This window comes from Berkeleyomyces rouxiae, assembly GCF_048999995.1.
Source record: "Berkeleyomyces rouxiae strain 22BRR77 chromosome Unknown BrBRR77_ptg000002l, whole genome shotgun sequence".
NCBI lineage: Eukaryota > Fungi > Ascomycota > Sordariomycetes > Microascales > Ceratocystidaceae > Berkeleyomyces > Berkeleyomyces rouxiae.
The window spans coordinates 3,197,820-3,221,354 of NW_027396492.1; the positions used below are offsets into that span (position 1 = coordinate 3,197,820).

Consider the following 23,535-nt stretch of genomic DNA (forward strand, 5'->3'; position numbering starts at 1 on the left):
ATGGCGTGGCCTGATACGGTGTGGGCCTACTCAGACGGGGCGAAAGTCAAAGACGGCGGCGCAGGGGCCGGGTGGACCCTGGTGGTAGACAATACGACCTGCGCCGAAGGTAGCAAACCATTGGGCACCTGGCAAGAAGTGGCTGACGCTGAGGCAATCGCAGCCCTACACGCCGTGCAAGCGGCCCACGAGCTACCGCAAGAGACGACCGGCGACCTTTACCTATGTCTTGATAACAGGGGCATTGTGAACCGTCTGAATGCAGAAGAGGGCGACCTGGGGACATCCCAAACAGTCATCGACGAGACGAGACGACTCCTGGCAAGCTGGAAGCTGAGACAGGGCGGGCTCTTTGCGCCAAAGGCAAGAGTCAGATGGGTACCGGGCCACAAGAACATCCCCGGCAATGAAAGAGCCGACCGGTTAGCCAGAGGGGTTGCTGGGACTGAAGTTGGCGGGCTCGAGATGTCGCTCTCCAGGGCAAAACGTTGGTGCCGGGAGCAAGCGGCCACAGAGTTCAAGACGTGGTGGGGGGCACAGAACGGGCCTTCCCATATAGACAAGCCAGAGCCCGTCGAACCCTGGAAGTTCAAGGACTACAGGGAACACGACCGACTCGATATTGGCACATTGATGGCAGCAATTTCTGGACACGGCGACTTTGCCACGTACCACCAGAGGTTCGAGCACACCGGGGCCGCTCACGATTGTCCGAGATGTGGACAGGAGAAGACCCCGTGGCACCCGTGGACGTGTGACTCGATCCCACAGAGGCTACGGCTGACGGAGAGACTCGTTAAAAAGCTTCTCCCTACAGTCAAAGGAAGCAAGCAGCTCCTCAAGAAGTTGAAGAGGGCGAGAGAGGAATGACCAGCTGCGATGGCGTTTGGCGTGGTGTGTTTTTGTTTTTGTATTTCTGTTTTGTCTTTGGGTGCTTTCTTTCGTGTATTACTTGTTTCTTTTTCTTTCTTTTTTTCCTGTTCTTTTCCTTTTTCATTATCACAGTCTTCATGTATCCCCCCTGATGTATCCTGCGCCAGGAGGTGCTTATCACCACAGGGAAATCCCGAGTCGGCGTCTACAGTTTCTTCGGAGCTGGGAGACTACGGTCACCAAGGCAGTCTGAATCGGAGGATCCCGGCAGCCGGTTATGCCGCTGCCAGGTTGCCAGGACCTGCCTGGTCATCTTATGAGTGTTTGACGAACACTCCGATTGATGTAAAATAGATGAAATGAAATGAAAAAAAAATTGGCAGCGCCAACTATCGTATTGCCGCGAGATAACAGTAGGCAGATGTTGGATGATATAGAAAACTGGGGGTACCAGCGATGTACCAATCGATGTGTACGGAAAGAGAGTACCAGGTAGGCAATTCTTAAATCAAGTAGGGGGTATGGGTTCGGGCAACGCGAGGTGAACAAGCTGCTCATGGCCTCAAAACCGGAGACTGGAAAGCCATGGGAGATCTCAACTCCCCCAACGTGCCATCATCCACTAAAGCGGTGACCACTGCAGAGTATAGTTATGTACAAGTATCATTTGTTTTTTATTTCTGGAAGGAAACCCCCACAGACGAAGTCCAAGCAATTCTGGTAATCAGAAAGTTAGACGTCGATATTGAACCAGGTTTAATCCCGATTCAAAAAAAGAGGCATGTGACGAGCTTACCTGGCCCAAAAAGACAACATGAGACATGGCACTGCCCCAATGCCGCGAAGATAAGATGCGTCATGCTATTGTTATTTATGAGAACAATACCAACCCAAGCTTACAAGTAGTCGGTACTTGGATAGAATGTGAGACGAACAGTTGGGTGTAAATTTCATACGGGAAATGATTAGTATTCCTATATAGAGCAAATATAGACTCTCTAGACTTCTGCCTTCTGAGTTTGTAGCTAGTAAGCCCACCAAACACTCATGATGTGAATCAAAATATTCAGTGTGAGGCGTGTGAGCCACACAGACCATAGTCTATCTAGGTTCGTGGGCAAAGACCTCTATTGTATTATATATGCCTATGTGGTAAGGCTCGAAGATCAGGTGCTTGGATATGTGAGCATATGTATGCCCAAGCCAGCATTTATTGTCTTTCTTGAGCGGCATGTGGTTATATTATATTCCAGACTAGGGAAGTTGAAACCCATGTGCTAGTTAACTAGTTATGTCTAACTATGAGATTAAAAGGAAGCGAGCGGCCCGCCATCCAGGTCCTAGACCTTAAGCCAGTGGATAGGGTTTGAACATTGATGGAAAGAAAGCAAACGTATCGTTTGTTGGTTCGTTGCACTTGCATACTTTTACCAGTGCTGGTTTGCGAAATGAATTGAGAGAACGAGAGGCGCAGACATGGCTCAGGGATCAAGGCCTGGGCCAAAAGAGCATGGGGACCGTAATTTCGATACAACCTCCTTCAAGATAGATCCACACATGTCAGACGACATTGAAGGCGGGTTAGTTGGTGGAGATATATACAGGTTCATTGAGGTGCAACATGTGAATACGCACGTACAAGTATAAATACGTATGTACATACATAACTATCATAAGCACAAAGTGAACAACCCCATGGACAAGCTTTTCTTGAGCCCATGTGGTCATACTTGGCGCCACTCCGCTCACATTGGTGCTCAACCCCCCATGTGAGCCGCGTACGTCTACTCGTAAAGGTAGAAGCAGAGAAAAAGTAACAAAAACTTGAGGTGGCATAGTGTCTAACTACTTGTCACATACTCCATGGTCCGTCTAGACGTTAAATATAGTCAAGTTATACTCCATAGTCACCCATATTGGCGTTTTTGCGTGTAACTGTAGTTCATACACTTGTTGGTGACAATGCAATCCTTTACTCGGATATTTAGCATCAACTACTGCTTTCTGTGGTTACGTAATATTGAGAGTACGCTTCAATGACAATGATCCAGCGAAAAGTACTATTTCATGCCTACATGTGCAAGTATGTGATGGGTGCGAGAGATAAAGTTAGGGTTACGTGTGAGACTCATAAAGGAGGGCTGGGACAAAGGGATATGACATCGACATCTCTAGGTGTGTTTGCACATGGCATATTATGCAGAGTCTGGTGTAAGGTGTATTGTATTGGGTGAAGTATCCTGAAAAACAAGGTTGCTTATAGTTGCCGTTGAATGAGAAAGACCATTGACTAGCAAATCCAAAATGGTGAGGGACAACAGACAACATATAGGGAGCGGAGGCTGCTGTGTGATACAGCGTATAATACGGCTCTTTTTATATGAGTGCAAAGGCTCGGGAGAAAGAAAAAAAAGGGACGAAATTTGTACATGGATAGAGACACAAGGGGCTAGGGCGAGCGATAGGGGTGGTCTCTAGGAAAGCCAAGTCAATCAAATTCGGGAGGCCTTCTCTCTTGAGCCTGGTGCCCTCATTTCTTCCGGTTCACGGTCCCGTTGGATTGGAGAAGAAAATAGGGACAAGGGTCAGGGACCCAATCAATATGAGCGAACCTTGCTAAAGGAGAGGCATATTGTGGTGAAGTCTCCACGTCCAGCTATGCTGGTAATGGGAGGGACATACATACAAGGACAACTCTTAGCTGTGTAGTACCTTTGGTAGGGAGACGGGGAGACGGCGAGACGGGGAGACAGGACAGGACTTGTATAAATGCGGGTACAAGTGGTTGCGGGATATTGGTAGCACATATGGTTATACAGTTGATTTTCTGTAACTATTTGCGCTTATCTATTGTTGGTAGTAGTGGTAGACGAAGCGAGGCGTGTAGCTTTTACCAGGCTGGAGGCGGAACGACAAGACCTTCACGGCCCAGCCTCGTCTGGCTTGTGCCTGTGTAAATCCCTGTAGGTACATGCAGATGTGAGACTTGAGTATCGTGGCATAAAGAATGGAAGGCCAGCTTAGCTTTGCGAGGGGGGGACGGGTTGCAAGCTAGAGCGGGGAATGGAAGCAGCTGCACCAGTGCGAGTGCTGAGGAAGCCAAGGGAAGAGAGATGAGGGCGAGCGCGGTTACAGCAGAAGCAGTCGAGTGAGCTAGTGAGCCAGTGAGCTGGCGGGTAGTCTAGTCCGACGTGGGGATCAACGATAAAGTTCAGTGGTTATAGACAAGACGAGCCCAGCAAGGGGGGAGACGCTAGCGGACAGGCCAAAGGAGACCCCGTGCGGCTGGATGGCGCTGGTGGTCTTGTATGGGAGGGCGTGTTTTGCGCTGTTGCTTTTTCTTCTCTTCTTTTTTCCTTCCCTTGCTCCAGACGTTGGCTGTCTTTTGGATTCAATGGTACACTGGCCATCGTCAATGCTCCAGACTGGCAGCTTGTAAGTAGTATAGTTGCAACAATGGATGTTGTGATGGTTAGTGCAGACAGGTGGTGTGTGGTACAAATGGCTATCAGATGTAGCTACTTGCACTTGTGGTTATGTATGTACATACGTACATACATATACATGTATGAGTGTGCTATACAGACTGTAGATATTTGTGCCTATGGCTGGCTGCTCTTCTCGGTTCTTGTCGTCAACTATTTATGTACCAATGTATAACTAGCCGTACATGGGTACATCTGTACTTGCAGACACGTCTCCACTCTTTTGTTCCTGCGTCGTGCGTGGCAGGTGGTGTCCAGCCAGCAGAATGAGGGCAGTTACCCGGATCTCTGTTTGTCCGTTTGTCTGAGTGACTTCCTGCCTCTTCTGGCCATCCTCGTCTATTTTGCAACCTCGCGCTGTGCCAATGGGAAGTCTTCTCTTCCTTGCAAAAAAATTCTCTCGTCTTTTCTCTCCTCCGATCATCATTTTGATCGCGATCAGGCTTTCTTGCTCTTCAAAGCACGCATCAACGCGCCCAGAACCACAACCCCCAGCCCACCCCAGAATACAAGCACAGGTTTCCTCTCTTCCGATTGTTCCACCTGTCGCTCTAGAAGAAAGGCATCGTCGGCCATCCTGGGCCCTGAGCCTCGTTCCCCTCCTCTCCCACATTATCTAGTTCCAACTACGCTCACACTTTTTTCAGCCACACACCCCTGAGCAAAGACTAGGGAAGAAAAAGGGCGAAAGAAGAGGGAAAAAGGACAAAAAAAGGGGCCGCTTACAGTGTTGCAGGCCAGCTTGACTTGGGAAAGCCGAACCTTAGTGTGCTGTTGTTGCTAAATTGAACTGGCAAAGGATTCACAGCCTCTAGAATCCACACTTGAAGCACAGGCACAGAACCAGGCGGCACATCTCTGGTTTTGGTGGCTTTCCTTCGTTTTTGTTGGCGACCTTGTTCTTTCCGAACCGGCTTTTTCTCTTCTTGATCTTTTGCTTCCATTCATCATCGACGTTGTTGCCGACTGAATCTGCTGTCACTCTAGACTTTACCTTGTCTTTGTTCAGTATCATCACTTTGAGAGCCGACCTTGGCCTCGCAGTATTCTTCGTCTTTGGTCTTTTTCTTTTCTCTTCTATTCATTCTTTGTTCTCTTCATTTTTCTAATACTCCATATACTCTACTTCTCACGACGTTGCGATTTTTGTTCTGCTATATGCCCCTCGACATAGAATTTTCAAGTTAGCCACGACTGCCACTTGCTCGCTTCAATAATCTACACACGCTCCTTTACATTGTATCTTCACGACTTGTAGCGCAAATACTTCATCGAAATACCGCTAGTTGCCCGCCGTGTTTCTGTCTGTTGCGGCTTGAACATGAACACCAGAAACGCACCAATCTCCCCAGTATCTGTCGGAGGAAACGAGTGGTCAAGTAATAAATACTCATCAAACAACGGGGACTCAAACGGAAACCCAAACGTCAACGGCCGCGGACAACTTGCTACACCCCCAAACTCAGGAGGCGCCAACATGGACGTAGCTGGCTTTCCTCAGGGGCCGCGCAGCCCCGGCAATCCCTCGCCGCCGCCTTCTATCGCCCGGTCTAGCACCGGAACTAACATGTATGGCCGCCGAGAAAGCGGCTGGAGTGCACGAGATGACCAGAACATTGAAGCTATACTTGGGGAACACTATCTTGCCTTCAAGGCCTTCTTGAAGGGGCGCGAGGCTCGGAATCAATCCTCCAACAACGCAAAAGACAAGCTCATCCGACTTACTGCCACCCAATTTTACGAACTTAGCACTGATGTCTATGATGAGTTGAATCGCCGCCAAGCATTTGCGAGAAATCCACAGAGCGCGCCACCTCACCTTTTGGCACAGCAGAATTTCCACCCAAAGCGCAACAATGCCCGCCAGACGCTTTCTTCCATTGGCCCTCCCCGGTTCTTGAACCTTGCTATCGATGTTTTTAACGAGCTCGAAAAGCGGTTTCCTCGCTTTATCGAGGGCGACTTCCCTCCTAGAATAGGCAGTCCACTTTCCAATCGTGGCCCCCCTAGCAGGACTGGAACACCAGTAAACGGCGCATATCCTAGGAGTCAAAGCCGCATGAGAAGACCGTCAGATGCTAGCTCTGTACGTGGAGGACCAGGAGGACCTGGAGACCCCTACGGAATCCCCCCTTCTCCTAGTATTCCCAATGGTGGGGAATTTCCCCGGCCGATGCCTAAGCAATTCCAGAGTAACACAATCGTGCCCAACAAGAGCACAATGGTGGAGGAGGATGACGATGGTAACGAGGGTTCTGAGGTAAGATTTATCAAGCTAGTAATGCCTAGTGTAGGGGAAATTCATACTAACACACTAAAATAGGAGGATAAGAAGATTATCGAGGATTATCGCCTACAAGTCGAAGATCTCAAAGCGCAAATAGATAAATTAAACGCCGAAGTGACGAAGAAGAACGAGGAAATCAAGAACACACTCGACGGAGAACGATCACGATCAACGGCGGCTAACTTGGAAAAAAAGGAATGGTCAGATATGCGTCTGGATCTGGAGGACAAGCTTGCGTCTGCCCAAAGCCATAACTCTCAACTACAAGACGAACTGCAGCGCATGCAACGCGATCACGACGAGGAGATACAGAGCTTACGTGATCAAGTCGAATCCAGTATGCAGAGTTTGCGATCTGATGCTAGTCCTGAGCTTCAACGTGAAAATGACGAGCTTAGAGCGCAGCTTCAAAAACAGGCTCAACTGATTGATGAGGTTCGGGCTCAGGCCCGCGACTCTCTCCAGGAAATGCGTATGTTATCCAAGCAAAGTGATAACTCCTATGAACGCCTTGAAGCCATGGAGAAGAGTAATGAGATGCTGCAAAACGAAGTCCGTGAGTGGCAATCACGTTTTGCCACTGCTAAAGCTCAAAGCCAGGACTTGCGCGCTTCATCCAACGGCCTTTCGGTAAACAGCGGCGTTTCAAAACAACTCCGCGAGCAGGGTCTTGTCGACGACAATGGAATCATCAGAGACATCCATGTTACGAGATTCCAGGTCGCAATTGATGAAATCCTGCAGTTCTCTCACAACAACGACTTTGAAAGAGTCAACGAGTCTATGAAAATGGTGGTCTCCTGCGTTCGTCGCATGGCTAGAGACGTCGACAACACCAAACCGATCAACGAGCAGTTGGGCCAACAACTCGGAACTCTCAAGGCCAAGGTGGCAGGTGCTGCCAACAACTTCATCACAGCCTCCAAGTCAGTTGGCTCATCAGCTGGGCTTACTCCTATCTCAATCTTGGATGCTGCGGTTGGAAACCTTAGTTTTGCCGTAGTTGAGCTTCTGAAGGGTGCCCGTGTTCGTCCTACACCCCCTAACGAACTAGAGGAATACGAAGATGGAACTGTTACGCCCATTGAATCTAGCGGCTATTTCTCTCCCGACAGACAAACTTCAACCCAAGGTGGCTACGACCTTCCTCCTTCCCAAGGCGGCAACTATGCAGTCAACAACCTCCCTCCTCCGCCACCATTTGCCGGTCTAGGTAGACCTTCAAGCGCAACCTCATCAACGTACAGCCCAGCGGTATCCCCTCGGGAGTCAGTTGAACCAGCGTATGGCCGCATGCCCATGTCTAAGATGTCCAATGGCTACGGCAATGGATATGGACACGACGAAGAGCTCAAGGTATGAGCACAACTAGCACTACCAGCATAGCCCCCCTTCTTTGACGCGTCCGAAACTACTCCTGATCCACATGGATATTTTTTGGTAGTTTCAAAAGACTGACGACTGTCTGAAAAACACCAGATTTATCTTGAGGATCAGACGGCCATGCTGATGGCGGCCATTCAAAACGTGACCGGCCTTGTACGGAATAACTCGCATCTCGAAGATGTTATCCAGGGGGTTGGCCATGTCACGATACTGGTTGACAAGGTGGTTAAAGAGACTCTTGGCGCCGGTCACGGTGGTGATGTGATTGGCCGTTTGCAAGCTGCGCACGCCAATCTGGCTGACATAGAGAAACGGGGCGCAGGGCTTGTCTCTTCCTCATCTACCGCTGGTTACAACACAACCGACTGGCATATGTGGCAACAGTCGCTGCCACCAATCATGTCCGATGCTGCTCACGAGATGAAAGAAATGGTTCGGCGCATCGGCCAATCTGGGAGTGACGACGATGAGTTTTCATGATATCCAATTGTAACGCGTACTACTTGCTGGGGCTTGCTGTATATTTCTAGGTTATAGGTCTGTCTTTTCTTTTTCTTTTTTCTCTCTTCTTTTTTACACTTTCTATTCTTGTGTTTTGATTGATTCCATTTCGCCTTGGGAGTGGCACGTGGTACGTATCACTGGTGTTTGTCTGTTTCGCCCTTTGATCTCTCTTGGTTTTTTTTTTCATTGCTATATTTCTTTCTATCATATATTCCCTTTCTTCTATATATACAACAACTACCGCATGTTTCATGGCGAGACGATTTTCGGATTATACAAACTCTATTCATGAACTTCGGATTAACTGTCTGATTTACATATTATTATCTCTGGATAGATGGGTGCATATTGAAGAAGTCATAGAAATAACAAGCTCAACTTGCACTGCGTATCTTGAATAAACGGGTGTTTTTCTTGTGAGCCTTAGTTGAATATGGATATATTCGCGTCATAGTTATGCTTGGGTATATCAACGACTTTGACGGCCGCGATTGCTTTTTCGAAGCAGTCATTGATGATTTCGGCCCAGCGCACAGCATTGGCAAAGTTGTTGGCATCGATGCTTTCAGCAAGGCCAGGGAAGACGGCTGGACAAAGGGGAGTGGTCAGCATAAGTTCATAGCACAAAACGAATGATGAGATAGCGAGAGCACATGGACGTATGAAAAAAAAAAAAAAAAAAGCTTACCACCGGAATACCCGGTCCAGAGACCAGGTGCAAACACCACGTGCTTGAACCACTCGCGGCCATCCAGGCCCTCTTCGAACAAAAACGCCCGCTCCAGCACCTTATACCGGTAGTTTGTGCGCGCCAAAACGACGAGCAGCTTCGCGAGCCGCCAGAAATGCCACCACGGGATGTTGGCGGCGATCTCGCGCTCGACAAACGCGCGGTCGTCGTCAAGGGCTGTGCACGCGGCGCGCAGCGCGCCGAGCGTCGCGCGCAGTCGGGAAAAGTGCGACTGGAACTCGGCCGGGCTGCCGGTTTGAGCGCGCGTGGCGTCGGCGCGCGAGCGCGCTGCAAAGTGGGCTTCGTCGGCGGTGAGGCCGAGGGTGTTGGCGTCGGGGGTCTTGTGGAATTTGGTCTCGATGGTGTCGAGGTACACAGAGAGCTGGTCGGCGTACTGGGTTGCGTTGAAGGGCACGACGGGCAGGTCGGCCAGTTGTGCCAGCACGAGACCGACGACCTGGGCCATGGTGCGGTGATATACGAAGCCGGGGTCGCCGAACTTCTGCGTCCAGTAGAAGCTGTCGTAGTTGCTGTGGTAGTGGTACGCAGCGCTGTAGGCGTCGGGCTTGAAGCTCATGTCGAGCGACGGGATGCCGGCAAAGTCCTGGAAGGCCGTGAAGTCAGAGCCGCTGCCCACGGTCCGGATATGGCCATCCCATACATCGGCAATGGTTTGGCCCGGCACAGTCTGATTGGGCGAGAGGATGCTGGCCGTGGCATTGCGCAGCACAGCATGCAGGAGCGGCGCAGCAGCAGCATGGAAGTTGGGCCCGCCTACGCCCACATCCATGTTCACGTATGCGACGTTGGCGCCGCGTAGCCACGGCAGGTGCTCCTCGACCCACTCGGTGCTACCGATCAGGCCGTACTCCTCGCCGTCCCACGAGGCAAAGACGATGGTGCGCGCGGGCTTCCAGCCGGCGGCGCGCGCAAAGGCGGTACTGCGGATCACTTCGTTCAGCACGGCTGAGCCGCTGTTGGGGTCGGCGCCGCCGCCGACTATCCAGGCGTCTCGATGGTTGCCAACGACAATGACTTCGTTAGGAAGCGTGCCGTTAATGACACCAATGACGTTCCAGAGCGGTGTTGTAACGTATTTCTGCTTGTTGTAGAGGTTCAGGACAGTGTTTTTAGGTGAGGGCCCAATGTTGTATTTGACGCCAAGATAAGACAGCCCCAGGTTTCGGTTCCATGCCTTATTGAAATCACTGGCCACAGGGCCGTGGCCATTTAGTGCTTTGAGAATCGGGATAGCGTCCTTGAACGAGATTGGGAGAGAGGGGATTGACGGAATGGCTCCGTCAACCGGCTGTCTCGGGGCTCCAGGTTTAGAAGGATATCCAGGCGTAGTACTGGAATGCCGTGGTTAGTAGAGCAGGCGAGCACTAGAGTGTTCTTTTTTGTACTTACGGGTCACCGGGGCGAACACTAAGGAACTGTGTGCTTCCCCTCTGCACGCTGGACGGATTCCGGGCTGGTCCGTCAGGATACTCCTTGTAGCCATTCTCCTTTGTCACCTCGCCATCCTCGCCAGGGTCTGTGAACATGACCACTCCAACCATACCTAGCTCCTGCGCTCTCTTGACCTTGAGACCGCGGAACACACCACCGTAGCGCACCAGTGCAATCTTGCCTTGAAGGTCAATACCGGCCTCAACAAGGTCTTCAAAGTCCCAGTAGGTGCCGTAGTTGACGTAGACGTACTGGGCGGTGACATTTCCGCTGGCCGAGTATCCGTGAAAAGTAGGAATGCGGTCAGGCTGGGAGGTTGACGGGTCTTCGGCGATCACATCCTCTTCGAGGGAGGCCTTGTATGCAATTTTCCATTTCTCAGCGGATGACTTTTTGTCAATGGACTTATTGTACAGGGTCAACCCGTGATCTTCGGGGTAGTTGATGTAGACGTCATAGCTGACAATATTTGTCTTAAGGCCCCATTTCTGCCACTTATCACGCGTCCAAATGGCCTAGAAAGACATGTTAACGTTTTGTCCTTTTGATACATGGACCTTTCTTTGTGATTCTCCTACTTGACTTAGATTCTTGCCGGCTAAATGCGGGCCGGCCGTGTAGTACCGACTCCACTCTTCGCTATGCTCGGCCGATGGACTACTGGTGAGGATATCTCGTAGCTCTTGATGTGAGATTTTGGATGTGAGATCTGGACGGAAACCAGACTTGACGGTGTCCAAGATGGACATGTGGTCGGGGCCATGTGGCAGCAGTAGTAGAGCTGTGATGAGGGCGAGAGTTACACCCGTCAGCAGAATCACTGAGCCGCAGCCAATCAACACCCAGCGAAAGAATATCGCCGCACCAGATAGTGGCCTGCGGCGACGGCGATAGCCCGGAGCCGCAGTACGGGGGCTGCGAAGCAGTGGTGTGTGTTCTGACGTCATGATTGGTTGGGTGGGTAATGGTGATGCCTCAAACGGTGATGGTGTGGCAGGGTCGTAGTAGCATCATTTGGATGATCGTGTGTATGTGCATCTATGGAGGGATTTTGTGGCTCAGTAGAGTGTTCTTCAAGAGCCTTGCTTAGCGGTATTTGGAGGATAAAGTTCTCAGTTGGCCTCATGGCTGAAAGCATCCCGTGCTCATGTGTCGCATCAAGTAGATCGACAGCTTATTGTCAGCAAGTGCCAGCCTCTGTATGCCAACTGTCACCAGCTGTGTGTCAGCTGGCGTTGATGAGAGACATGATGTCGTGCTGTGGTGTCACAGTCACGCTGCAGGTGGAGGAGCCTTGATGGCGCGGGATCCCGCTGAAACAATCAGCAAGATAGAAGAGCGGAGAATAGCGCAGAGAACGGCGCGGGCGGAATGCGCTGATTTCACATCTGGTTCGCGGCCGGCTTTTGTGAGGCGTCGCACTGAGCCTGGGTTGATTTGTTGGATTACGTAACATTGATAGCGCACTTAATATAAGAGGGTCTTTTTTACTTGTCCTTGTAACTATCTGACGGCCTGCATGTGGCAGGTCCTCAGTTTTCGCGAGGGTTGTTTCCGTCTCCTGGGCTAGATCCTTCCTTTGCCGGGGCTGACCTCCTCCACCGCTGCGGCGATTTCATTGTTTGTGACTCCTTGGTAGCGCAGGTCTGCGGGTTCGATATATATCGCACTGCATGTATTAATCTCTATCTGCTTGGTTCTAGATCGGCTGAGGGCGTCTTGGAGATTGAATCAAGCTCCGTGTTCGGCACCTTCTCCGAAAGTTTGCCGCCTTCCTCTTTGGGAAGCAGATTGCCGGTACGCCAAAACAGAAGGAAGCTGTAAAACAGGAAACCGCGAAATTTTTTCCTCATGACTTCCATTTGGCGTAGTTAGTTGCACAGTCTGATTTTATCGGTCATTTAATTCCTTTTTGTTGACCTCTCTTTTCTTCGTCCGTTTTTTTTTCTTTTTTTTTCTTTTTCCCTCATCTGCATCCCCATCGCATCAATCCAGCAATCCATCTTGCGGCCTCTCATTTTATGCTTAGGGCTGCCACTACCCGCCCCCACCATCATTTTTTCACGGCGCCTTATTGTTTCTCCTGGCTCGCCGGCCTTTCTTTTTAATCGCCGCCCGCCGCTTGTTCACCAAAGCTAACCACGATGACGCCGCCGCCGCCGTCCACGCCCGGGCCAAAGAAGCCCAAGCTCCCCGTGCAGCAACTGGCGATTCTGTGTGAGTTCCTGAGAGACCCCGCCGCCAAATCCTACCACTGTGCTGTGCTGACTCTTGCCTCTAGCCATCGCCCGTTTCTGTGAGCCTGTGGCCCTCATGTCCATATTCCCTTATTTGCCCGAGATGATTCAGTCTTTTGGTATTCCCAAGCATGAGGTCGCCAAGTGGGCTGGCATTATCACTGGCACGTTTGCCGTTTCCCAGTCGTTGACAGCCGTGACTTGGGGTCAGGCTTCCGATCGCTGGGGCCGCAAGCCGACCATTCTTGTTGGCTTGGTGTTTTCCATGTTGTGCTTTATTGTGTGGGGGTTTGCTACTGACTTGAAAACTGCCATTATCATCCGCTTCATCCAGGGTGCTGGCAATGGAAATGGTGAGTTGCTTGTCTGTCTCTTTCCGTGTCTTACCACTAACCCTACCTTTCCTCCCCCCTCAAAAAGTCGGCATCATCCGCACCATGGTGGCTGAGATGGTTACTGAAAAGGAACTGCAGCCCCGTGCTTTCTCCATCATGCCACTTGTGTGGAGTATTGGCTCTATCTTTGGTCCGGCCTTTGGCGGCTTCTTCGCTAAGCCTGCCCAACGCTTCCCCGATCTTTTCGGCAACAGCAAGCTCTTGAATGACTACCCTTTTGCTCTGCCAAATCTGATTGCCGCTGCCTTTTTCTTGGTATCTATTGCTACCGGCATCTTGTTCCTTAAGGAGACTCTTGACCACAAGCGTCACCAGGATGATTGGGGCATTCTAATTGGTAAGCGTCTAACCAGAAGTTTGCGCCTGGGAACAAGAGCTGCCTCTCGGCGCGCTTCTTTTGTCGACGGTGAAGCTACTGCTCCACTGATCCCGTCTCGTGTGACGCACAAATCCCGCAATCCACCTCGCAAGGCAGGAATCGCCGAGTGCTTCTCCCGGCAGTCGACCATCGCTCTGCTCGCATATATGGGCCTCGCTGTGCATTCGATGGCCTACGACCAGATCATTCCCGTATTTTTGAATATGCCTGTGGATGATCACACGGGCCCCGAGACTACCTTACCCTTCAAGTTCACCGGCGGCTTTGGCTGGGAGTCGGACAAGATTGGTACTGTGTTCACTATGTATGGGCTCATGTGCAGTCTCGTCCAGTTCATCATATTCCCGCCTCTGTGTAACCATATTGGAGTCCGCAATTGTTTCCGTGGATGTGGTGAGTCTACTTGTCAATTTCTCGTTTCTCCTCTCCCACTTTCTAACCGCCTCTCTAGTATTTGTCATGCCTGTCGCTTACTTCCTTACCCCCTTCACTGTGCTTATTGCCGACCCCGTTGTTCGTACCTGTGCTCTACTAGCCGTGATGTCACTTAAGGCTTTTGGCATTATCCTCGCCTTTCCGTGCGTGATTATCCTCCTAACCAATTCAGCCAGCTCTGTTCGTATTCTGGGCACCCTGAACGGCGTGGCCACTACTGTTAGTGCCATTGGTCGTGCCGCCGGGCCTGCCCTTACAGGTTGGATTTTCTCACGGGGCCTGGTTGCCGGCTACGGTATTGCGCCCTGGTGGTTCCTGACGGTTGTTTCTACCATTGTCATCATTCCGTCATGGATGCTTGAAGACGGCAAGGGCCCCTCGGCTCTTGCTGACGAGGAAAGCGATAACGATTCTAGCGGCAATGAGAATGCTGTCGACGACGACGAAGAGGCCGAGCCCACCTCTAAAACACCGCTTTTAGCCAAGGGAAGCAGCCACGTCGATTACAAGACGAGCGCTTCATCTTCTTCTTCAGCCTCATCGTCCTCGGCGCTCGAGTCCCTGTCGCAAGAGGACCGAGAGACCCGGTAAGCAAAAGCAAAAAAAGTTGCTCTAGATTTTCTTATTTTATTACTACTGTACGTGATTGTTGTTGTGATTGCTGCTACTTTGATGATGTATTGGAGTCAAAGAATGATTAACTACTGCCCGTTGAAAACTTGGAGTTTGCTGTGTTTCTATGGTCTGTTCAAGTTTGTTGTTGGAATGATTAACTAGTTATATAAATGTTTTGTCTTTTCTTCTTGTTGAATGAACATCGTATAGTCACTGTTATCACTATTGCCATGTATCACGAAATTTTGCAGTTCATTGAAAAAGGAAAGAAAATCGACATGACTTCTCTCGTGAGTATTTGTATACTGGATTTCTGTTTCTTGTGTGTAGTGTAATAGTATTCATTGCCAGTAATGAAAAAGTAGTAAAAAGGAAAACGCCGTTGAAAAGAAAAAGAAACAAGTCAGAACCCCTTGACAAGGTTAATCTTCTGGTACAAGCAGATGTTCTTGTACGTGATGTATTCTATGTACCGAATAAAGAGAGAAAAAAATGACAAAAACCCAAACCATCCTCCCCCCTCCCGAAGTTCCCTTTTTTCATGACCCGTAAAATACTTGTTTTGTTGGCTTTTTTTCTTTTCTTTCATTTGCTCATTCAGCTCTACGCCTTCATGTTATGCCTGATGTTCTTTTTTTGAGTTTCTTAAGCGTACAGCTTCTTCTCGTACGACTCCATGTTGACGTTGCCCTCGACCTGGGCAGAGGTAGAGCGCAGCTCGAAGCGGACAGTGCCGGCAGCGACGCCGGAGCGCAGGTCGGACAGGGAGGTGATTCCGGCATCCTGCATGGAGTGTTTGAGGCCGGCGGCCAGGTAGGGGACGAATCTAGAGATGGGGCTAGAATAGAAAAAAGAATATATAGTTAGCATGGGGAGTCTTTTTTGAGCCTTGCTTTACGGCCCACAAGGTAATGAATGAGATGGAAAACATACCCCCGATGAGCAACGGAGCCAGTGACACCCTGGGCAACCAGGACGCTGTCGCCTTCAGAGAAGTAGCGGGCAGTGCCGGCGTTGCTCTTCTGGCTGTCTTTGCCGCCGCCGCCAGCCTTCTTGTCCTGCATGGCGTCGATGGAGCCCATACCACGGTACGACTTGACGAGCTTGCCCTCACGGGAAACGAAAGAAGTACCAGGCGACTCTGTGGTGCCGGCCAGAAGACCGCCCATCATGACGGTCGAGGCACCGAGGGACAGACCCTTGACAATGTGGCCAACGTTCTGGATGCCACCGTCGGCAACGCAGGGAACGCCGAAGCGGGCAGCAAAGCTGCTGACTGAGTGAACAGCAGCAGCCTGGGGACGGCCGACGGCCATGACCTCCTGGGTGATGCAGGCAGAGCCAGAGCCCATACCAATACGCAGACCATCAACACCAGCGGCAATAAGACTAGCCGCCTGCTCGCGGGTGACGACGTTTCCGCCAATCACGTCCAGGTTAGGGAAAGTGGCTTTGCACCACTTGATCATCTCAACCTGGTACATGCTGTTGCCCTGAGAGCTGTCGAGGATAACAATATCCAGACCAGCATCAACCAGCTTCTGCAGGCGGATCTTGTCTTCGGGGCGGGTGCCGATGGCAGCAGCGCAAATCAGCTGCTTGTTATCGGCGGTCTTGGAGGCCAGGGGGAAGTGCTGGTTCTTGGTCAGATCCGAGCGTGAAATCATGGAGACGAGGTTACCCTGCTCGTCAACGATTGGCAGCTTGCCCTTCTTGGACTCAGCCAGGATCTTGTTGGCCTCGATAAGAGTAATGCCAGAGCGGGCAGTGATCAGATCAGTAGTCATGACCTTGGAAACGGGAGTGTCATTCTCAAACTCGAACTGGATATCACGGTTGGTGACGATACCCATGAGCTTAGAGCCAAGCTTGCCGGTTTCTATTCAGTACGGACATCATGGTTAGCAAATGCGTAATACAGGACATTGTACTGATAAGAATGAGAGTGTGGGTGAAGAATCAGAGTATATGTTATCCACATGACAAGTTAATGTCGTCTTCAGTGGAACGAAAGTTATATATTTTGGTTGTTTCATCATAATCGACAGGTGAAGAGGCTGCGAGAGGCAGATATGAGCGCACTTACCGGTAACAGGGAAACCGCCGAAACCCCACTTCTCCTTCAGCTGTCTGGCTTCCTCGACGGTAGTCTCGCGGCTAATGACAACGGGGTCCTGGATGAAACCGTTCTCGTAACGCTTGACCTTGCGCACCATGTCAGCCTGGGCATCAGCCGAGCAGTTGTGGTGGATGACACCAACACCGCCCTGCAGAGCCATGTGGATGGCCATCTCGTGCTCAGTCACAGTGTCCATGGGCGACGAGACAAAGGGAGTCTTGAGGGTGATGCGCTTGGTGATGGGGGAGTCCAGAGTCACGGCCGAGGCAGGGAAGCCAATGTAGCCGGGAAGCAGCAGGAAGTCGTTGTAAGTCAGGCCACCGTGCTTCTTAGCGTCCATGAGCTCATTGATGTCCAGACCATCGCGCTCGGGGTACTCTTCCAGAGCCTTGACGGCAGTGGTGTAGTCTAGAACCTGGGCAGACATGGCGAAAGGGATTTCTGCGTGTAAGAGAGAAAAATAAGAATGGCGGTCTCGGCTGAGGTCGAAGAAACGACAAATTATGCTATCCACGAACAGAACAGCAGACACTAGAAGCAAAGAAAGATAGGCAAAGGCTAAGGTCGATCGTGGTAGACGATTTGTATGTCTCTTCTTCCCGTAGAAGAGAAGAAGAGCAAGGAAAAAAAGAAGAAGAAAGAGAAGGAGGAGAAGAGGGACGCCGAACTTGTATCATAGCTCGTCGATTTTTTTTCTGTCTGGTCTCCACTTTCGCGGACTCTCCCAAGTGGTTATTGGCTTGATAACGCCGCCCGATAAGCACTAAAGCGTGGCCTGCATCTACAGTTTCACTTGACGCATATTTTCCGGTGGGGACAATGCAGTGGAACCAGGACCAAGATGCACGGCAAGATATTATGATTATTAAGGGTTAGTGGTGCCGAGTTGAAAATTGAACGGCATAGAGTCATATGCCCGACTTTGCTAGAAGTTCCTTTGTCCTCGACAAGTCATTTCAGCCAAAGAAAGCCAGTGGTGCAATTAGGACTAACTGTCGCATTCACTCCAACCTCTCAGTGATTCTCACACTTTTACTCCACATGTTTGAGCGCCATTATCAAGAAAAGAAAAAAAGGTTTATCGGCAGGGATGCAGCCTGTCAAACCCTTCAAGATGACTAGACCCCACCTTTACAGTGGACTCTAGAATCTTCATAGCTTGTTCTTGGATCAATATCGGCTAAACACACAGTCAACGTTAATAACATCAAGGTTCTGGTCGATTCGATGACATTGGCATGTGCAAAGCTTGAAGGTCGTCATTTTCCCCTGAAAGCTGCGCCTTTTCATTTCTTTTTATGACACATTGTTGTTTATACTTTATGTTTCGAACTTTACTTTCATAATGAGCGGAGTCAGAGACAGCTTTCTAGACCTGGAGCGCCAGCGCCAGAGACTTAAGGACCAGGCTTCTCAGCTACGCCAATCTCTGGGATACTGGCGCACATGGGACGCTGACTACGAGACACTCAAAGAAGAGCTCAATGCTATTCCTGAAGCCACGCGCGACTCCAAGTCTTCTCTTCTTGCTGTCAAGAAGGGCGTTGAGAGTACCATCATCACGGCCAAGGAGCTTGATGTCATCTTTGGAGGTGACAATGACACTAGGACCTACGATCAAATAATAAGCGTACTTGACGGCAGAATAGACACTGGCTCAAAAAATGTTACTTCCTTGGAGCGTGGATTAGAGTCTACCGAGAATAAACTGGCTGCCACAACTGTCATCATGAATCCAGATGCGACGGACGAAGAGGGCCAGCCTTTTACTGACATCATCGAGGAGTTGGACGATGATGACAACGTCATATCCTATCGGTTAGCAAAACCGGGCGACAACTCTCTTCAGATTCGAGAACTACTGGAAAAGGCCGGCGTCAAAAATCTTCCGTCTTCAGGGGACAACAGTGGCAAAGAATCCGGCTCTGGTCCCAGCTCTAGCAAGGCCGCATCACAAGCCACTATAAATAAAGGAGAACCTCCTCAAACTTCCGATACTGCATCAAAAAAGGCTCTCACAATGCAGCCCAAGCTGATTAAACAGGAGATACAAAATACTTTATCTCAACCCGAGCCTCCTTCGTCCAAAAGCGTTGTGGCTTTTACCAATGACACCAAGTCCGAATCCAAGTCTGAGACCCCTGGACCATTATCGAGAGCCGCACAGCGTGTACAAAACATCATGGACACGGCCAAAGCACAGGAACAGATCTCCAAGAAGGACCCAAAGATTCCTGAAAATGAATCCGATGAAGATGCCCAGTTGCGAAGAGACATGCTCAAGTACGGCCTCGGTGAAGTTGGCGCTGTTGTCGCAGAAATGTTTATTGATGAAGAGAATGACGAAGAGGACTGGGGCTCTGATCCCGACTACGAATCAGATGAGTCTGATGATTTTGGGCAGTCCAAGTACAGTGTCATAAGCGATGATTATCGCCAGAAGATGCTTGAGCTTGAGAAAAAGCTTGGCTTCCAAAGTCAGTTTGCGCGACAGCTAGAAGAAAAGATTGCCTCTGAGCCCGATGATGCTGAGGAGAGACCTGGAGATGAGGGCATTGGTCGCATTGTTGTGCAGAAAGAAGGAAACCGTAGCCCTTCTGCCACTTCTACGGCTACCATGGCATCCGGTGCTAGTCCTGCTACTCCCACTGCTTCAGATGATCCCGGTACTTCTGATACTACTTCTACCCCGGCCACAAAGACTGCCGAAACTACTGCGACTACATCAAAACTCAAGAAGAGTGAACCGAATGAATCAGCCAAGTCAAATGCCGATAAAGCGGAATCTGCAAACTGCGAGGCTGAGCCTAAATCCGCAAAGAAGTCTGTCCGCTTTGCAGAGATGCTCGACATTGCACCACAAAAGCCCGGCGGCAAGAGCACGCCACGCCGTGCCAAGCTACCCAAGGTGACGGACGATGACGTCCCCGACACCATAACTGACGTGGTGGAACGCAACACGTCTTCAAACAATCGGCGCAAAAAGGGCGGCAAAAAGGCGTCTCGCTTCAAAAAGGCCATGGCCTCCGAGACACAGGGCTCTTCCACACCGGCCAGGACACCTGATGCCATTCCGGCTGTCTTCTCGCTCGACGAAAACAAAATCTCTGGCAGTGCAGCAGAGCCTGTGCCGCCCAAGGGCGAGACGTTGGCGGCGACAGTAGTTGAGCGGCCCACCCCGGCCAGCGACAAGGTTGTCATCAACGATGATTTCGATGAGCTTACACTCCAACAAGAGGTTGCCGACGAGTATCACAAGCGCAGAAAGAACATGATACAGCAACACGGTGGGTTTTTGGTTGAGGAGGAACTGCCGATTCAACGTGTGGAAGAGGAGGAGAATACGAAGCGCGTGAGCAGATTCAAGGCTGCAAGACTCTCAAAACAATAAGTGTGCGAGTGGGTGTTGGAGTGAAGTCGTTGAAATCGGTAATAGGATGCCTTTTTATAGACAGAAATTAGATTTCTTTTTACAGTGTGAAGACTTCAGTCAAGCCTGCTGAAAACTAGGACGCTTCACAGTCGTGATAACTATGTATTAAGGATTTTCACTATTTTGCGCACGTCGCAACGCCTAGTTGATCTTGGCCTTGGAAAAGTCCATCTCGGGGTGCTGCGACTGGAACTTCTTCAGAATGTCCATCTTGCGCTGCTCATCCGAAGTCGGCAGATTCATCTCCTTCTGGCGCTGATCGTACATCATCTTCTCCACCATAGAGCGGGTCTGACCGTCTAGATCCGAAAGTTTTGAGTTCTCGGGAGTGATTTTGCCAACGTCGATCTTGGGCGCCGAGGTGACGACATGTGGCCACCACTGCATCTTGTTCTGCTTGTCTAGATGAATCTCGAGGGTCTTGGTGCCATCTGGAGCCGGGCTGAGGGTCCAGGTCGAGTCATCGACGAGAATGGCATGGGGCAGATCACCCTGGAGAGCACAAGGTCAGCATTGCGGCACGAGATACTGCGCAGGGAAAGGGGAACAACAGACGCTGATGACGGGCTCCTGGCCCTTGATGCCGGCTACGAGCTTGAGCTTCTGAATCTCCACAACCACATCACGACCCTTGAAGTTTCCAGGCACGGTGAAGCTGACGTCCAGATCGCCAATGGTCTGCGTCCATTTGTACGGCAGCGCGGCCTGTTCGGCGGCTTCTTGGGCGCGTGCAGCAGCCTGTTCAGCGGGGGTGGGCTCTATACGGCGTTAAACAGACTGCCAACAACAACAGGGCTATATTACGGGGGGGGGGGGGGGATGGGGAACTCTGACGCCAGGAATAGAAACCCACCGTTGTCAGACATGACGATAGTACTTGAGTTGCGATAGTTATTGGCTTGGGCAAGTGAAGTTTAAAACAAGTTGTCACAAGGCTGAGGTTGTTGATGTCTTCGGCTGCTTGTTGAGCGGGGTATCCCTGCGGCAGGCCCCACACCGACATCCGCATGAAGGTCAGCCTTGGTGTATATGCTTATCGATAAGATGAGCTGAGATAGTGGCCATGAACTGCTGACAGCTTTTGACAACTGTCATTCAATTCGCGACAAGATTTGTATGCAGAGAAGCCTACTAAGGACCTACAGAGAATCATCAAGTCATAGTATTATCAATACATGCCTATGTCGATGATTCTGTGCTGACCAGAGAGTCGGGCTGAGACCCTTCGCACCAGTACTTGTGTTACACCACTCATGTAGTACCAAGACAGAAAACATCAACATCATGCTTCTACAACTTGATGCTCCAACATGGCACTTCCGGTCTTGACAAGCTACTCGACGTTGTTTGTTCGGCTGAGACATCACATAAGTAGGCTAATGAACCACATGTAAGACTGGTTGGTAGTATTTGTAATATTGTTGTGCTGTGTAGAAAGAACAAAGCAAGTTCATCTATCTCTTAACCCTTGGTCGCTGCTTTCCCTTCGTAGCCCTCTAACCCTAGACCCCAGCCTTCCCGTCATAACCCTCGGTTTTCTAACTATCTGACATATGCCATCAACGTCAACTCTCGCGCTTGTTTTTCATTGTGGCTTCCGAGTCTCTCAACGTACAAACAATCCTACGTCTCCTCCTCCCCCGTCATGTCTCGAAAGGCTACCAATGCAGCGCTGCGCATGAATAGCGACAATTCAAGCTCGCTGCCGAGTCTGAGCAGCGAGAACCCAGCCGAAGACATCTGCCCAGTGTGCAAGACGAGCCGATACCTTAACCGCGACCTCGAGTTTCTCATCAATCCGGAATGCTACCACCCCATGTGCGCCAACTGCGTTAACCGCATTTTCAACGAAGGTCCCAACCAGTGCCCGTATGCCGGGTGCAACAAGACGCTGCGGCGCAAGGGCTTCCGGCCGCCGTGGTTCAACGACCTGACAATCGAGCGCGAGTGCGACATCCGCAAACGCGTCTGCGCCATTTTCAACAAGGGCGAAGACGACTTTGAGACGCTGCGCGACTTCAACGACTACCTCGAGCGCGTCGAGGACCTCACGGCCGACATGGTTTCGGGCGTCGAAAACGCGCGCGCCAAGGCCGAAGCCGAGCTGATTGAGTGGGAGAATGCGCACAAGGCCGAGATCGAAGCCAACCGCCGCCGCCGCGGTGAGGCTGAGGAGCGCGCCCGCAAGTCGCAGCACGCCGAGCAGGAGCGCTCGCGCCAGCTCCGCCTGCAGGCGCAGCAGGAGGACGAGGCCGAAAAGGCTGCCGAGCGCAGGATGCGCGAGGACCAGCTCAACGCCATTGCCAACGGCGAGATGGGCAAGGCCACCGAGGCGCTCAACCGCATCGCGCTCAAGAAGCGCGGCAAGGACTCGGCGGGGGCCAGTGGCGCCGGGGCGCACGCCAGCTCGGCCTCGGCGCTGTCGATCCGCGGACTCAAGGACAAACGCAAGCGCCGCGGCCCGGACTTCGAGGACACATCCAAGCCGTACGATCCGTTTGGCGGGCTCGATCTCAATCCGCTGCGCTTCAAGATGCACGAGCCCATGGCCTACCACAACGAATGGATCAACGCGGCCAGAGCAAAGGACGAGTTCCGCGTCGGTGGCTACAATGCCGACGACTACATCAAGAGATCCATGTTTGAGGCGTTTGCTGGGCTTGCTGTCTTTGTGGAGGAGGAGCAGCCGGCTGAGCCCAACAGCGAGCCTCCGACGGCAGATGTAGCTGCTGTTTCTTCTTGAAAACTAAAAATGCATAAAGCGTATTGATTGCCGTGGTACTACATGAAGACCAAGTCTCATGTTTTGTTTCTTACTTTTTTCCATGAATGACGGAGTTTTGGAGCCTTGTTTGTTGTTTTTCCCCCATGGTACATAAAGATTTATATGGCGTTGTGTACACCAAGTTCTGGAGTTAACATGAAACTATGACCGAAAAGAGCCCAAGACGCCAAAGTGACATAATAGACATAGTTATATGGAACGAATCTTTGAATTAATGCAGGTCTAACTCTTTCATCGAAAGCTCTCTCCCCTCGCCATGATAATATTCAAATTTAAAACAAAGCCCAGATTTCGAACGCCAACGCTCCCAACTCGTCAGGGGAAATCAAAAAGAAAGAAAAAGAAAAAGTAAAACCCAAACGGAATAAGAAAACAAACGAGGTAATAAATGACAATAGCCCAAGAAAAAAAATATGAAAA

The 23,535-nt window shown here is 50.8% G+C and overlaps 9 protein-coding genes across 9 annotated transcripts; 6 read left to right on the forward strand and 3 right to left on the reverse strand.

The window, feature by feature from the left end:
* On the forward strand, positions 1–870 carry BROUX77_002454 (uncharacterized protein; the record flags this gene model as incomplete). Its single annotated transcript, XM_073746996.1, has 1 exon — positions 1–870. The coding sequence occupies one exon, from the start codon at positions 1–3 to the stop codon at positions 868–870; it is 870 nt and encodes a 289-aa protein (XP_073607536.1).
* A 4,809-nt stretch (positions 871–5,679) lies between these two features.
* Positions 5,680–8,007, forward strand: BROUX77_002455 (uncharacterized protein; the record flags this gene model as incomplete). The annotated part of the gene is made up of 2 exons (XM_073746997.1): positions 5,680–6,618; positions 6,682–8,007. The coding sequence occupies 2 exons, from the start codon at positions 5,680–5,682 to the stop codon at positions 8,005–8,007; spliced, it is 2,265 nt and encodes a 754-aa protein (XP_073607537.1).
* Positions 8,008–8,148: 141 nt separating this feature from the next.
* On the forward strand, positions 8,149–8,511 carry BROUX77_002456 (uncharacterized protein; the record flags this gene model as incomplete). The annotated part of the gene is made up of 1 exon (XM_073746998.1): positions 8,149–8,511. One exon carries the CDS (start codon positions 8,149–8,151, stop codon positions 8,509–8,511), a length of 363 nt encoding a protein of 120 aa, XP_073607538.1.
* A 447-nt stretch (positions 8,512–8,958) lies between these two features.
* Positions 8,959–11,664, reverse strand: BROUX77_002457 (uncharacterized protein; the record flags this gene model as incomplete). Its single annotated transcript, XM_073746999.1, has 4 exons — positions 8,959–9,122; positions 9,224–10,617; positions 10,676–11,232; positions 11,296–11,664. 4 exons carry the CDS (start codon positions 11,662–11,664, stop codon positions 8,959–8,961), a joined length of 2,484 nt encoding a protein of 827 aa, XP_073607539.1.
* A 1,197-nt stretch (positions 11,665–12,861) lies between these two features.
* Positions 12,862–14,754, forward strand: BROUX77_002458 (uncharacterized protein; the record flags this gene model as incomplete). The annotated part of the gene is made up of 4 exons (XM_073747001.1): positions 12,862–12,934; positions 12,999–13,307; positions 13,375–14,121; positions 14,180–14,754. The coding sequence occupies 4 exons, from the start codon at positions 12,862–12,864 to the stop codon at positions 14,752–14,754; spliced, it is 1,704 nt and encodes a 567-aa protein (XP_073607540.1).
* A 669-nt stretch (positions 14,755–15,423) lies between these two features.
* BROUX77_002459 (uncharacterized protein) lies at positions 15,424–17,324 on the reverse strand (the record flags this gene model as incomplete). Its single annotated transcript, XM_073747002.1, has 3 exons — positions 15,424–15,616; positions 15,712–16,657; positions 16,865–17,324. 3 exons carry the CDS (start codon positions 17,322–17,324, stop codon positions 15,424–15,426), a joined length of 1,599 nt encoding a protein of 532 aa, XP_073607541.1.
* A 918-nt stretch (positions 17,325–18,242) lies between these two features.
* Positions 18,243–20,288, forward strand: BROUX77_002460 (uncharacterized protein; the record flags this gene model as incomplete). The annotated part of the gene is made up of 1 exon (XM_073747003.1): positions 18,243–20,288. One exon carries the CDS (start codon positions 18,243–18,245, stop codon positions 20,286–20,288), a length of 2,046 nt encoding a protein of 681 aa, XP_073607542.1.
* Positions 20,289–20,471: 183 nt separating this feature from the next.
* BROUX77_002461 (uncharacterized protein) lies at positions 20,472–21,196 on the reverse strand (the record flags this gene model as incomplete). Its single annotated transcript, XM_073747004.1, has 3 exons — positions 20,472–20,822; positions 20,886–21,088; positions 21,184–21,196. 3 exons carry the CDS (start codon positions 21,194–21,196, stop codon positions 20,472–20,474), a joined length of 567 nt encoding a protein of 188 aa, XP_073607543.1.
* Positions 21,197–21,975: 779 nt separating this feature from the next.
* Positions 21,976–23,073, forward strand: BROUX77_002462 (uncharacterized protein; the record flags this gene model as incomplete). Its single annotated transcript, XM_073747005.1, has 1 exon — positions 21,976–23,073. One exon carries the CDS (start codon positions 21,976–21,978, stop codon positions 23,071–23,073), a length of 1,098 nt encoding a protein of 365 aa, XP_073607544.1.
* Between the last annotated feature and the right edge of the window lie 462 nt (positions 23,074–23,535).